Source organism: Acomys russatus, chromosome 16 (assembly GCF_903995435.1).
Source record: "Acomys russatus chromosome 16, mAcoRus1.1, whole genome shotgun sequence".
NCBI classification, from domain to species: Eukaryota; Metazoa; Chordata; class Mammalia; order Rodentia; family Muridae; genus Acomys; species Acomys russatus.
This window is the reverse complement of record NC_067152.1, coordinates 4,017,784-4,031,675: the sequence shown is the minus strand read 5'-3', so window position 1 is coordinate 4,031,675 and position 13,892 is coordinate 4,017,784. Positions and strand designations below refer to the sequence as shown.

The window sequence follows — 13,892 nt, the reverse complement described above, 5'->3', positions numbered from 1 at the left end:
CCGTTGAGCCCAATAAGCGAATGGGAACCTGGCCGGGTCTCTGCTTGGGTTTCTCAGATAATTTTTTTTTTTTTTAAACAAAAAGTTTTCGTAGGTTCATTATCAAGAACTTATATGAACTGTGCGAATCACAGTAGTGGGAGAAAAATATCAGAGGGCAGTTTAGAACATTTCAATCTTTAACAGATTTGAAAAGACCGTGACACTGACGTGTGCCTGTTGAAGATTACTGTCTTTTCACTATCTAAAACATTGCTGTCTTCTTCACTTACTAATCTTCCTCACTAGAAATAACGCGTGCGCTTGGCCCAGGTAGACAATAATAATTGTCATAAAATCATGACAAATTAGAATTTTAAGATCATTGCAAAGCAGCAAGTGCGTTATGTGTTTATAGGTTATATGATATGTTTTGGGGAATCCAACCGGAAGAAGTAGTGGATGTGTTAATGTTTTAACATTTAAAGATAATGGCGTGATTTCTATTTCAAAAAATATATATATGCAGGTATGGGCTTATTTTGCCAAAGAAAACGCAGCCGTTGCACCGAGTTTTGCCAAAACCGTCAGTGTTTGGAAACGACTCCGATGATGATGATGATGAGGTAAGGGAGCCTGTGTTTTAATTCCTGCATTAGTAGAGCATTTTTAAAAACTGCTTGTGAATTTGTGTCTTGGCCTTGGTTGGTTGTCAGGACAGTGGTTTGGGAGTATCCTTTACAGACCCTTCAAAAGGACTGCTTAAAAGAGCTCCCCCACAGCTGGCTGTCTCCCTGTGATTTTAGGATGACTCCCTGTAAACTTAGTTCCTTTTAGATAGTTTTGTGCACTCTTTCCAGTCACTATAATGCCACAGACTTGTTGGCAATGTTTCTAGGAATGAGATAGGATGCTACCAGTTTCCTAGAATTTTTTCTCAAAGTAGTTTCTAATGTGCTAACTTATCTAGGATGGCTCTTTTGTGAAATGGTTTTTGGAGTTATTCCTTCGGTGTCTGCTAAATGTAATTGCTTTGTTATTATGCTATTGAATAAATGAGTGTTGATAAAGCTGTGTATCTATTATAAAACATTTTCTATTTTAGCAGCCAAAGTTCGTGTTTGCCAATGAAACCAAGGTATTTGGTTCGGTTTGGTTTTTTTCGAGACAGGGTTTTTCTGTGTAGCCTTGGCTTTCCTGGAACTCACAGAGATCTACCTGTCTCTGCCTCCTGAGTGCTGAGATAAAGGTGTGTGCCACCACACCTGGCTGAAACACAGATGTTTTTAATTTTTTTTCCCCAAAAAACAAGCCTAAATTTGAGTTTATCTTAACATTAAAGTTGTTTGTTTAGATTTTTCTAATTATATATTAAACAGATAGATACTTTGTATTCTTTGCTTTTTTATTTTGAAAAAATTGGTTGTATTTGCCTCATGGTTTTTAAAAATCAAGGTTAAATTTCCAAATAAAATTGCAGGTTTTGCCAGGTACACACCTTTAATCCTAGCACTTGGTAGGCAGAAGCAGGGAGATCATTGTGAGTTAAGAGGCCAGCCTGGTCTACAAAGAGTTCCGGGACCGCCAGGGCTAGTATACAGAGAAACCCTGTCTTGAAAAAACAAAACAAAACTGCAGGTTTTATATAGCTCATACGGGCTTAAAACACATCCTATTGCCCTGACCTCCCTTTAAGTCCTAGGAACCGGGCTGTGCTGCCATGCCTGCCAAGAGCCAATTATTTCCATAGCTGTGGCCAATGCTCTTGATTCTGTGTGGTAATTTCACGCACTTGGTGCAGTAGCACCATGAATAAATAGATGGTCGCTGACTAACATTGATTCAGCTTATGAACGTTGACGTTATGGCCGTACAAAAGCAGTATACATTCCACAAAAGCAGAGTTGGAATTTTGGTCTTCCTAGACTGCGTAGTTGGTAAAGTTAGCGGGCTAAAGCTGTCAGCCGTGGGATCACGGGGGTGAGTAACCTATCTACAAGACAGTGTGTTGCTAAGCTATTACGTTTGGGAGGCTAAGGCGTATTGTTGGTGGTGTCTTGTGTCTGTTTGAGACAGAGTCTCATCTATAGCCCTGGCTGGCCTGGAACTTACTGTGTAGATCAAGCTGGTTTTGGACTCACAAAGCTCTTTCTGCCTCTGCTTCCTGAGTGCTGGAATTAAAGGCGTGCATTTCAGCACCCCACAACATTTAATGCTTTTTACTCAGGATAGCCAATCTGTTGTAAACTGAATACCATCTTTATAGTGTTGCTTTCATCCGGCTTAGAGTTCAGTGATAAGCTTGCAGACACTGAGGCAGACTGAAATTTGGAAAGAAAATTAAATTACTAAGGAGTCCTATGTGCTCACTCTACTTTGATCTTCACAATTACCCTGTGATGTATGTACTAATTTAACTTACAGATGAAATTGAAATTTGAATAGATTAAAGAATGTTTCCATTACGAGCCCATGCAGCTAATAAGTAAACGACGAGATTACGGTTTGAATGCAGGAGACAGCTAGTTGGTTCAGTCCACAAGGCATCTGCTGCCAAGTCTAACAGCCTGAGCTCAATTCCAGGACCTACGTGGCAGAAGGAGAACTGAGTCTTAGCTTGCCTCTACCCTCCACTGTGTGTTCTGGCACCGTGTGGCAACACACACACAAATAAGTAAATAAATATAATAATAAGATTTGAGCACTGGTCTATCAGGTTCTTAAACCTATGTTTTTTCCATTCTTCCTTTTTTGCTTTATATTAATAGAAACTTAAAATGTTAGTGAAATATACAGGACAAAAATCATTCATTTTGCTGAAAGAACACCAGGCAGGAATAGGCATTTACACAGCTTTCAAAGCTGTTGTAGATTTGAGTAAACAAAGGTGGCAATCACTTCAGCTGAGAGAAAAGAAGAGAGAGCATGAAGTATGCTTGTTGTGGAACAGTGTGTTTAGATGAGAGTGTCCAGAGAGAAAAGTGTCGCAGCGAGGTTCTCACAGGCTAGGGCCGGATTGTGGGATATCTTGCACTGTTTGTAAGAAATGGCAACTTAACATTTGTAAGTATTTTTTGAGTACTGTGTTTAATTTACTTAGTGATGCCATTCCATTTTTATCGTGAGACAGTAACTCCAATTGTGAAACACAAAAGGGGAGAAAGTCTTGAGGTTGGAGAGTCAAGAATTTAAGGCCAGCCAGGTATAACAAGATCTTTTCTCAAAGAAAGGAGGGTGGGATGGAGAAAGGAGATTATGGTCAAGAGTCTTGTTAGAAGTCTTACATCGTACAGGAGGAGATGAAGATTTAAGCTTTGGTTCCCAGGTTAGGGGGAAGCAAAGGCGACAGGCCAGGCAGCCTGGCGATAAATGGGTAAGGAACAAGATGTGTTAAGGATTTATATTTATTTATTTATTTTGTATATGTATACATGTGTGGGCACGCATATGCCATGACACACACATGGAAGTCAGAGGACAACGTGGGGGAGTCAGTTCTCCCCACCCCCCATCATGCAGGTTCCTAGAATTGAGTGCAGGTTGTTGGGCGTGGCCTTAGGCACCTTTACCTGCTGAGCTATCTCGCCATCCCTGCTCTGAGAGTGTTTCAGGTAGCTATGGTTAGCCCGGGATAGAGGGAAGGGAGCTGACGTTACAGTATGTGGGTTTTTCAGCACATTGAAAAAGTAGATGCATTTTTAGATTTATTCATAGACTTTGTAAGGTTTCTTTCGTAAATTATTTATTTTGTGTGTGAGTGGACACCCTTGACAGCATGCCAGCGATGGGACAACTTGTAGGGCCGCTGATTCTCCTGCTGTGTCAACTCCAGGGATCAAACTCAGGTAGTCGGGCATGGTGACTGTGAGCCGTCTCCTCATGGCCACCTCTCCCTTAAGAAAGCTGGTGCACACCAGAGGACAGCTTTTAAGAGTTGCTTTTCTCCTTCCAGTTTGTGGAGTGGCCTGGTCCATTCTCTTGTCTTAGTTTCTCAGCTACCCATGGCAGCACTGGGGTTGCAGATGCACACCACCACATGACGCTTTCTTACTAGTTCAGGGATCCAGCTTAGGGCGCGAGGGTGTGGCAAGCCCTCTGACCTGACAAGCCACCTCACTGACCAGCGCCCCCTTTTAAGCAAATAATGCAATACAGTGTACATGCCGTATGCTTCTGTTTTCATTTTTAAATGACGTTTGTTTGGTTTTGTGTGTGTATGTGTGCATATGTACGTCTGTATGAGTGTGTGTGCATGGTGCTTGTGGTCAGAGGGCAACTTGTAGGAGAGGGTGGCTTCTGGGTCATCAGGTTCAGTAGCCCCAGCCCACTTCACTCTTTTACAGTGTGTGGCTCATTAGTCTTTAAGGAATTGTACACCCATCACCATCTAATTTTTAGTAGTTTTATCGCCCAGCAGTCACCCTCCAAACCTCGGTAACCTTTCACTTCTGTTTGTGTGGAGTCTCCTGTTCTGACATTTCACACAGGTGGAGTTGTGGAATGGGAAATAGGGGACACAGTGTTTTGTCTTGTTTCTTAAAGTTATAATGTTAGTATTTCACACCCCATTTCATTCATTCCTTTAATTAAAGTTCTTAAAAATTTTTGAATATGTTGTGGATGGAACTTGGAACCTATATTTTAGTATTTATTTTATGTGTATGAATATATATGTACCATGTGCCCATGTGAGTCAGAAAGTATTGCTTCGCTGGAACTGACGCTCCAGACAGTTGTGAGCCACCATATGGGTGCTGAGAATGGAACTCAGCTTCTCTGAAGAGCAGCTAGTGCTCCTAATTACTGAGCCATCTCTCCAGCCCCGACTTTATTATTTTTTTAATTAACTTTAATTTGACTGTGTGGTGTGTGTGTGTGTGTGTGTGTGTGTGTGTGTGTGTGTGTGTGTAGTGAATGTTGGGACTTAGGTACACGTGTAGAAGTGAAACAAGGGTATCAGATGTGTCCATCATATTGCCTTGAGACAGGTCTCTCACTGAACTGGAATCTTTGCTTTTGGCTAGGCTACCCAGTTAGTAAGCCCCCAGATCCACTTGGCTGCATTCCCCAGCGCTGGGCTCATAGGCACTCTCTGTTTGATATGGGTACTGGGGATTCAAACTCAGGCCCTCCTGGCCCCACTCTTGTTACTGAATAATAATTCATAGTACTACATTTTATTTAGTCATCGGTTGGTGTGCGTATGAGCTTCTGGCTGTTTTAAGTAGCGCTGTCATCAATACCTGTGTGTGTGTAGGGTTTGTGTGGGGCGCGCTGTTACCTATGTTGGATATATCCCTCAAAATGAATGGCTAGCAGGTTCATATGGTAACTTTTGTTTGTGGTCTGAAGTAGTGATTGAATTTAATTCTTTTGCATGTGCCTACATAGTTCTTGCAACACCATTTGTTGAAAAAAGACTATTTCCCATTAAGTTGTCTGGTGTTCCTGTGGTTTATTTTAACGAATAAATCATGCTTTAAACTATTTACCATGGAGCCTACAGAAAGCTTGAGTCAGTTGCCATTTCCCTTTGCATTAAATAACCCTGGCATGCTTCGTAAACAAAACAGCATGAAGTGTCAGTGGTGCTGTTGCTTTGCTTTTCTGTTGTGAAGTGAGGGTGGCGGCAGCTGAGCAGTGGAGACCCTGAGTCAGAAGAGATTCGTGGACCACTTTGCTTCAGCTCTCTTCCTCCCTCCTTTCTGAAGGGAGCTTGGGCGGTGTGAGTGGTAAAAGACTCGAGAAGCCAAGTAGGAAAGGGTGAGTTGATTACCTGTGGGGGCTGGGATTATCTTGGTTCTAGAAGCATCTGAAGCCAGTGTGGAGATTGAATTTAGGTAAGGAGGAAGTCAGGGATAAACAGCCCTCGGATCCTCTTAGCCTTGGTCTTCCATTGGCGGGACCTCCCATCAGCCATTGACAAGGGAAGTACAGTACTTCCTAATGAACAGAGTATTAAACTGTCTATAAAATAGTTTACCTGACTATAAAATCATTAGTCTGGTTCATTTCTGCTTATCCTTGTGCTGTGAACTGAGTTTCTTAGTTAAGTAGATTATTTAAATATCTGTGGAGTTTAAATAAAGCAAAAACTCTTTTCATAACCAGCAGTTTGAACAGCTGTAAAATTAGTTGTGTTTTGAATTACATAGAAACAAACAGACTCTATGGATCCTCCTCGGAAGAGCATGAGACAGAGCAGAAGAAGAGCTGCTGCAAAGCAAAGCCCTTGCTCTTTAGTTTCGTTTGTTTTGTTTTCTTGACAGCTCATCAGAAACAATTAAACATCCTAAATTTTGGATCATACTTTATTTCCAGTGGTCCAGCAGAGGGGGCCCTAGCACATGAGTTCTGTTGTTGAAGTGCTTATATTCAGGATTAGTTTTGTTTATCCTCATGTGCGTGCGTGTGCGTGTGCATGTGCGTACACACATTCCCATACTTGTAACTTTTGCCAAAGCAGCCATGTGGGTGTGGAGGTCAGAGGACAAGAAGAGGTGTGGGTTCTTGTTTGCCCCCTTATTTGGGGCAAGTTATTTGTTGCTCAGTCACATACACCAGGTTGGCTGGCTCTCCAGCCCCAGGGGCTTCTGTTTCTGCCTTCCATTTTACCACAGAAGCACTGGAGTTGCAGGCGAGGCGGCCACGTCCATCTTTGAAAGGATTCTGAGATCTGAACTCTCCTTAGAGCTTGCACTACAAGTGCTTTATCTAAGTCATCTCCCAGCCCCATGGTTAACTTTGCATGGAAAAGTGGTAGTCTAGTACTGGTATTGGGTAGCTTTTTGTTTTTTAACTATCAGAACTAATTAGGAGTATTTACTGATTTGTTCAGAGGAGTAAAGATAGTAGAGGCAGTGGGAGGTTCTTGCGCCGAGTAAGAGAGCATGTTGTGATGCTCAGTTCAGCCATCTGAGTGGGTTCTGATCACACCCGTGTGTTGAGTACGGTTTTCCCAGTGTATCCTCTCTCCCAAGCCTGTGGTTACCCATCTATGCTCAACATTTGAATTATTTTAATAGCTTTTAAAATAGCTTCCTTATCTCCTGCTTTTTCGGTTCAGTCTGATCTTCTCAAAGCATGGTTCTGATCGTTGTATTACTCCTTAGCTATTGAGTTGAATTATATTTACTGCTTTAGCCTTCAAATGCCTGTTACCATTTTCACCTAACTCCTCTCCCCTGCGAAGTACACCATCATGGTATTAGTTCTTATAGCTATGTTTTTCTTCATAATGGAAGTTTTCTGCACACATCTTTACATGTCCAAACTATAGCCACCTTTCAGAAATGAGAGCAAGTACCACTACTTCCTATGAGGTGCTCCTTCGATTTTTCCCAGTGCGCACACCTGCATGTGGGTGGAGGTCAGAAGAGGCTGTCCAGCGCCCCCTTCTGTCACTCTCCATCCATTTCTTTGCCTGAACCTGGGCCTTGGGCTTTCTCAACTGTGCCAGAAGTCAGCAAGACCCAGCCACTGGTGTCCACGTCCCTCAGAACTGTGGTGTTTCTGGAGATGCGCAGGTTGTTATGTGAGTGTTGAAATCTGAACTCTGGCCCTGGTGATTGCAGAGCAAGCTTTCTTACACCCCACGCCCAGGCACCTCTTCAGCACACTAATACAATCTTGTTTACATAAATAGGCAGGCTGCGTCTGGCCAGCAGTCTCACTCACTGACTCCTTCCTGGTCTGTATGATTTCTCTCTTCTCTCTTCTCTTCTTCTTCTTCTTCTTCTTCTTCTTCTTCTTCTTCTTCTTCTTCTTCTTCTTCTTCTCTCTCTCTCTCTCTCTCTCTCTTTCTTTCTCTCTCTGGCATGTTGGACACATTTTTAAAAATTCTTTTTTTCCCTTCTGAAATACAGTGCACAATATAGTATTGTCTCTCTCCCGCTTTTTCCGTTTCCTCTCTCCTTCCTTTATATAGTAATTTCTCTCTCATATGGCCTCTGATGAGACACTTGCTCATACTGTGCTTTCGTTGTTTAGAAACAGTTTCTTTCAGTTCTTTGGACATGCCTTATTCATTACATATTGTACGCTTTTGCCTGAAAACTGGAGGTTAAAGTCATGTATAATATAGCAACATGAAATCTCAGAATTTGTTTGCTTTTTTAAAAAAATTTACTTTTATTTCATGTGTATTGGTATTTTGCCTGCATGTATAATATCCCTGTGAGCTGCCAGATCCTCTGGAACTGGAGTCACAGAGAGTTGTGAGCTGCCACTGGGAATTGAACCTGGTCCTCTGGAAGAGCAGCCAGTGTTCTTATCTGCTAAGATATCTCCCTAATCCATGCTTTTAAAAAATGCTTAATTACATATTTTTTAATATTGTTGGTAATTAGACCAGCATAAATAGCCTTGTTTCCTTGAACTGCATCTCTAGCCATTTTATACAGAAACTTTTCTGACTGACTCTATAAAGGCTTGTGTTCTTCGTATTGTCACTGAAGTCTCTTATCTTAGTTGACACCTAATGATTTGATTTACTTAAACATTTGGAACTAGTTAAGTCCACAGACTTGATGACAAAGTGGACAATGTTCATGTTATTTCAGGCCTGCAGTTTACTGCTCTGACTTAGCCTTTACTCTTGTATAGCTCTAAGGGCAGTTCCAAAATGCCTAGAATCCTCTGGGTCTTTACTGGTGTTATGCCTCAGTCCTGTAACATGTGGCCTTAAGATCCCCTGGAGCGCACTGGAACTTTATTTATTTATTTATTTATTTATTTTTTAAGATTCATTTATTTATTTATTTATTATGTATGCAGTGCTCTGCCTGCATGTACACCTGAATGCCAGAAGAGGGCACCAGATCTCATTATAGATGGTTGTGAGCCACCATGTGGTTGCTGAGAATTGAACTCAGGACCTCTGGAAGAGCAGACGGTGCTCTTAACTGCTGAGCCATCTCTCCTCACAGGTCTCACCATGAATGCTGGCCAACCTTAAGCTTGTGCCCCTCCTGCTTCAGCCTTCCAAATACTGGAAGTACAACTCTAGCTTTGTGTTTGCCTGACTTGAGAACTTTCAGAACTGCTCCTTTTAGTTTGCTTGCTTGCCTGTTTGTTTTGGGAGAGATTCTCAGGCTCTCTATACTTTGGCCCGCTGGCCTCAAACTCCTGGACTTGAATGATCCTCCTGCCCGTCCAGCTGTTGTAAATTAACATGAGGCCTGTTAGTTCTGAAATTAACCCCTTCTTGCTTTCCTATAAATGTTTTTTTCCGCTACTCTTCACTAGTAGTTTTACTTTTGCTTTCCATTTCTGAGACCTCTGGCTTTCTTTCCTAGTTTTCAACAAGTGTTCTTAGGCCTCTTGTTTCATGAGCTTTGATTATGGAAGAGCTCTTGCCTGTTGGTTTTATCATGTAAAACCTACCTGGTTTCTGTACTATTTCTAGATTTATTTACTTATTTGTTTTTGTAGTGTTGAAGAGCAGACTGAGGGCCTTACACATGGTAGGCAAGCCTCTCCTACAGAGTTGTATTGCACCACAACAATTAAAATATATTAATTTATATTAACATGTACGGGTATTTTGCCTACATGTGTGTCTGTGCACCTGTGCACCACTTGCATGCCTAGTGTCCCCAGAGACCAATATAAATCTTTATGTTATAAGCCATGAAGTTTGATAGTGCTTGCCAGCACGAGATAAGTTAATAAAAATTTACCAATAATTGTGAGTGCTTAAAAATTGTATTAGCTTCTCCCACCCCGCCATAAAAGGAAGGCGTGGTAGCGCTCGGGAGACAGAGGTGCACGGATCGCTTGAGTTCAAGGTCAGCCTGGTCTACAGATCCAGTTCCAGAACACTCCCACCCCACCCCCCAAAAAATTGTATTAGGCCTTAGATTAAACTTTGTTAGCTAAAAAAGAAAACTATTGTCTTTCTTCCACTATCTGTTACTATTGTGGATTACATTGATTGATTATCCTAAAGTGAGACTACTCTTGTCTTGTAAATGCTAACACAACCCCACGTGGTCTTGGTGTATGTGTGTATGCATGTGCGTCCATGCACTGCCTGCATGCCTAGTTCCTGAGGAGGGCAGAAGAGGACAACTGATCCCTGGAGCTAGAGTTATAGACGGTCTTAAGCCACCATGTGGGTGCTGGAAATTAAACCTGAGTCCAAGGATGAGTCTCCTGCCTCCATTTCCTGGGGACTTTGTCCTTACACTTGGCTTCTTTCTTTTCTTTTCTTTCTTTCTTTCTTTCTTTCTTTCTTTCTTTCTTTTCCTAATAATAACCTTTCTGCCAGGAGTTGGTGGTGCATGCCTTTAATCTCAGCACTCAGCCTGGTCTACAGAGTGAGTTCCAGGATAGCGAAGGCTACACAGACAAACCCTGTCTCAAAAAAAAACCTAAAAAAATAAATAAATGCCTTTCCGAGGGGCTGAACACCCTCCCCTATATGACAGCATCTTGAAGAGCAGGCAGTCCTCCTGCGTCCTCCTTCTGCTTGCAGAGATTATACTTATTGTTGGTTTTAATTTCTTTAAAGTATATTTAAAAAATTTTTAATTTTACCTCATGGCTGAGTATGCATGCATGTGTGTGTGTGTTCGTTCGTTCGTTCGTTCGTTCATGAGGAAGTCAGAGGACAACTTTCAGAGGTTTGGTTGTCTACCTGGATTTTGGGAATTGAACTCGGAGTTTCCAGACTTAGTAGTAAGCACCTTTACCCACTGAGTCATTTCGTCACCTTGGAAGTTTTAGTGTCTAATAAGGTAAACCTGTTCATATAGACCATATCTCCCATCATGTAGGTGTAGAAAGGTCTTGGAGCTGTGTTTCTCTACCTTTCTAATGTTGTCGAAACCCCAACCATAATTTTTTTGCTACTTCATAACTATAATTTTGTTTTTTTTTTTTTGTTTTTATTTTGCTACTGTTATGACTCATAATATAAATATCTGTGTTTTCCAGTGATCTTAGGTGGCTCCTGTGAAAGAGTCATTCAACCCCCAAAGGGGTCTCAACCCACAGGCTGAGAACTTCTACCCTAGGGGGTGTCTAGGCCCAGCTCTTGACTTTTTGTTGTCATTGTACTTTTGTTTTCAAAGACAGGGTTTAGCTATGGAACAGCCCTGGCTGTCTTGGAACTCACTCTGTAGACCAGGCTGGCTTCAAACTCAGAGACCAGGCCATCTCTGTCCCTGTCCTGTCCCAGCCCATCTTATTAACCCTCTCCGCGCCCCCCTCTCTGCCCCCCCCCCCCGCCCTCCCTCATACCTCCCCCGTCAGTGTGCCACCACTCCCCAGCGGCTTGGTGAACTTTTTACTTTAACAGTTTGAATTTCTTGCACTTGAAGACTGTTTGATTTTTCTGAGACAGGGTTTCTCTGTATAGTCCTGGCTGTCCTGGAACTCGCTCTGCAGACCAGGCTGGCCTCAAACTGAGAGACAGCCTACCCCTGTGTCCTGCTGGGATTAAAGGTGTGAGCCACCAAGGCCCAGCTGTTTTTGTTGTAGTTTCACTTGCAGTGTTTCTTACCTCCATCCTATTCAATCCTTTTCATATTCACATTAGAACAGTTTAGGCAAGCATTCTACCATTGAGTTGCCACCTGTCCTGGAGCAGTGGCACACTGCAGACGAGACAAAGTTCCAGCTCTCCCTGTGTCATCACTCTGAGCTCCTGTATTATTTCCAACTCAGGGAAGAAATGAAATCTCAGTTATTTGCCTTTCCCTGAGAAGGTGATATGTAAAAGTCCATGTCTACGTTGCTGCTTTTAATGCGAACCTAATTAATCTGTCTTCTGCTATTCATGTTTCTTCTTTCAAAATACCAACCGTTGGAGCCGCTTGCACCCTTGCCTCCGGGTAGTTCGATTCCTTGCCTTCTGTCTTTGAGGTGCAGATAGCGAGGATAACTCTTAGCATTTGAGTATGGTTGTGGATTGCCGGTGTCATCTCAAAGGATTAGGCTGCAGCGGGTATTGGTTTGCAGTTTGTAGTAGAATTTAAACTTTACATTCCTAGCTATGGTATCTTAGGTGATTGTTTCATTTTTCTCAGTCTCAGTTTCCACAGTGCTGCATAGCTATAACCTCAGAACCACAGAGGCCAAGAGCCTGAGTTAGAGTCCAGCCTGGAGCACATTGCGAAACCTTGTCTCCAAAACAAAACAGGAAAGCCTGACTCTATGATACTGTCTATTTAAAGTTTGTTTTAAAGATAAAAATAGTTTATCTTAAATGCCTAGCTTAGTGTTTGACACTTGGTAGAAGTGCAGTAAGCTGTGCCTGTGTTACTACACAGTAAGACCATCTCTGCTTACAGTCAGGAGCATCATTAATCACTAGTTCCTGAATGTTTCCTGGGCTGGCTCCATCCCACTTTGTGTTTGATGGTAATATTTAGTAACCTGGCTTTTTTCTGACCTTTTAATGCAAATTTAATTTCCAGTCTGGATTGTAGCTATTAGCTAGGAGGCATTATATTAGAAAATTTTCATAAATAAGGCACTAATATTTAGTTACTTTTTGGAATTACTACTGTTTTATTGGGCCTATATACAAACTCATTGCTTCTTGCTTAACCTATTTAACTGACAATTTTTAATTAGACGTCAATATATTTTTTACCTCTAAATATGCAGAGTTAAATAACAAAATTAGGGTTTTAAAAATTTCTTTGAAACTGTATACATCTTCATGTACTATATTGACAGGTTGTGATATTGGTTATTTCAGCTTTACCATAAAAGTCATTTTTAAAAAGCCTTTCCTTTATTTTTATGACATGTCCCAGTGTTTATAGTCAGACAAAAAGTAATAATCCCACATCTCACTCTTGGACTTATCAAAAGCTCAAAATAAAATAGATCAGATCACTTTCTGAAACAAAATTACTTTATTAGTTTAGTAATAATTTGAGGTTACTTCAAAGATAAGCAGCAGTATTTGGAAGGAGATTCATTTCCTGCCTCCCAGCCTTATCTGCAAGAACTACATCTTCAGTGTCAAGAGACTGTGTGTTTATAACAGAGCTCTAATAAAGTCTGTCCTGGGCACACTGCACACCTGACTTGGTCACTGTCATTATCTATGGGGTCCCAAACTATTGCTTGTCTTTAAAAAGAGAAACACCCGGCCGAGTATATTTCATTAAAATTGCCCTTGCAGAGGAAGGGCAGTGAGACCTTCGACTCTTCAGAGTGCTAGCTGGTGCAGCACGGTTTATAGTGTTGCTTTTGAAAATAAGTTTGTGCTTCTAACTGGGAAAGTGTGCAGAATTTTAATTTTATTGGTAAGTTAAAGTTGGAAGAGGTATGATTCTGTATACAAATGTTTTCATTAAACATAAAATATTTATTTTTCTATCACTAATTTTGGTTGATGTAATGTGAGATACAGAAAATATGTTCTGAGTTGTTTGGGGTTTTTTTGTTTTGTTTTGTTTTTTACCTTCTTTCTTTAATCATGATCTTACACGGCATGTGTTAGAAAACTATACCATTTTCATTATGAGCAATCCCCTTTCAGCTGCTCACACTTTTGCTATGGTTTTTTTATCACAAAGAAATGACCACACAAAGCAGGTAAGATGTAGTTTCAGAACTGCACTTCCTGACATTAGCACATGCAATATGTAGAAACATCTGTCTGGTTCTGCAACTATACTGTGCTCCACCAAAGACAAGAGCCGTCACACACAGCAGACCTAGTTGTTGCTCGGCACCGTCGTTTCCAGGCACGCTGAAACCAGTAGTCTGCACACAGCTCTTGTCCTGAGTTACCCGTTAGCTCCCTACCGCATCCTTTATGCTCTCTTGCATTCCTCTTTAAACATGCCATGCTGTGATTGATAGATAACATGTTATTTTTGTCTAGGTATTTTTTAAAGTTTTCTTTTATTAGTTGTATTAGAGATTGAACCCAGGACCTCATGCATGTT

The 13,892-nt window shown here is 41.4% G+C and overlaps 1 protein-coding gene across 1 annotated transcript in view; it reads left to right on the top strand.

The window, feature by feature from the left end:
* The window catches only part of Nsrp1 (nuclear speckle splicing regulatory protein 1), a 29,489-nt gene that overhangs the window by 908 nt on the left and 14,689 nt on the right, over positions 1–13,892 (top strand). Inside the window, exon 2 of the mRNA XM_051158003.1 lies at positions 509–605. Within this exon, the coding sequence (XP_051013960.1) occupies positions 509–605 (97 nt within the window). The remainder of the gene's footprint in view (positions 1–508; positions 606–13,892) is intronic.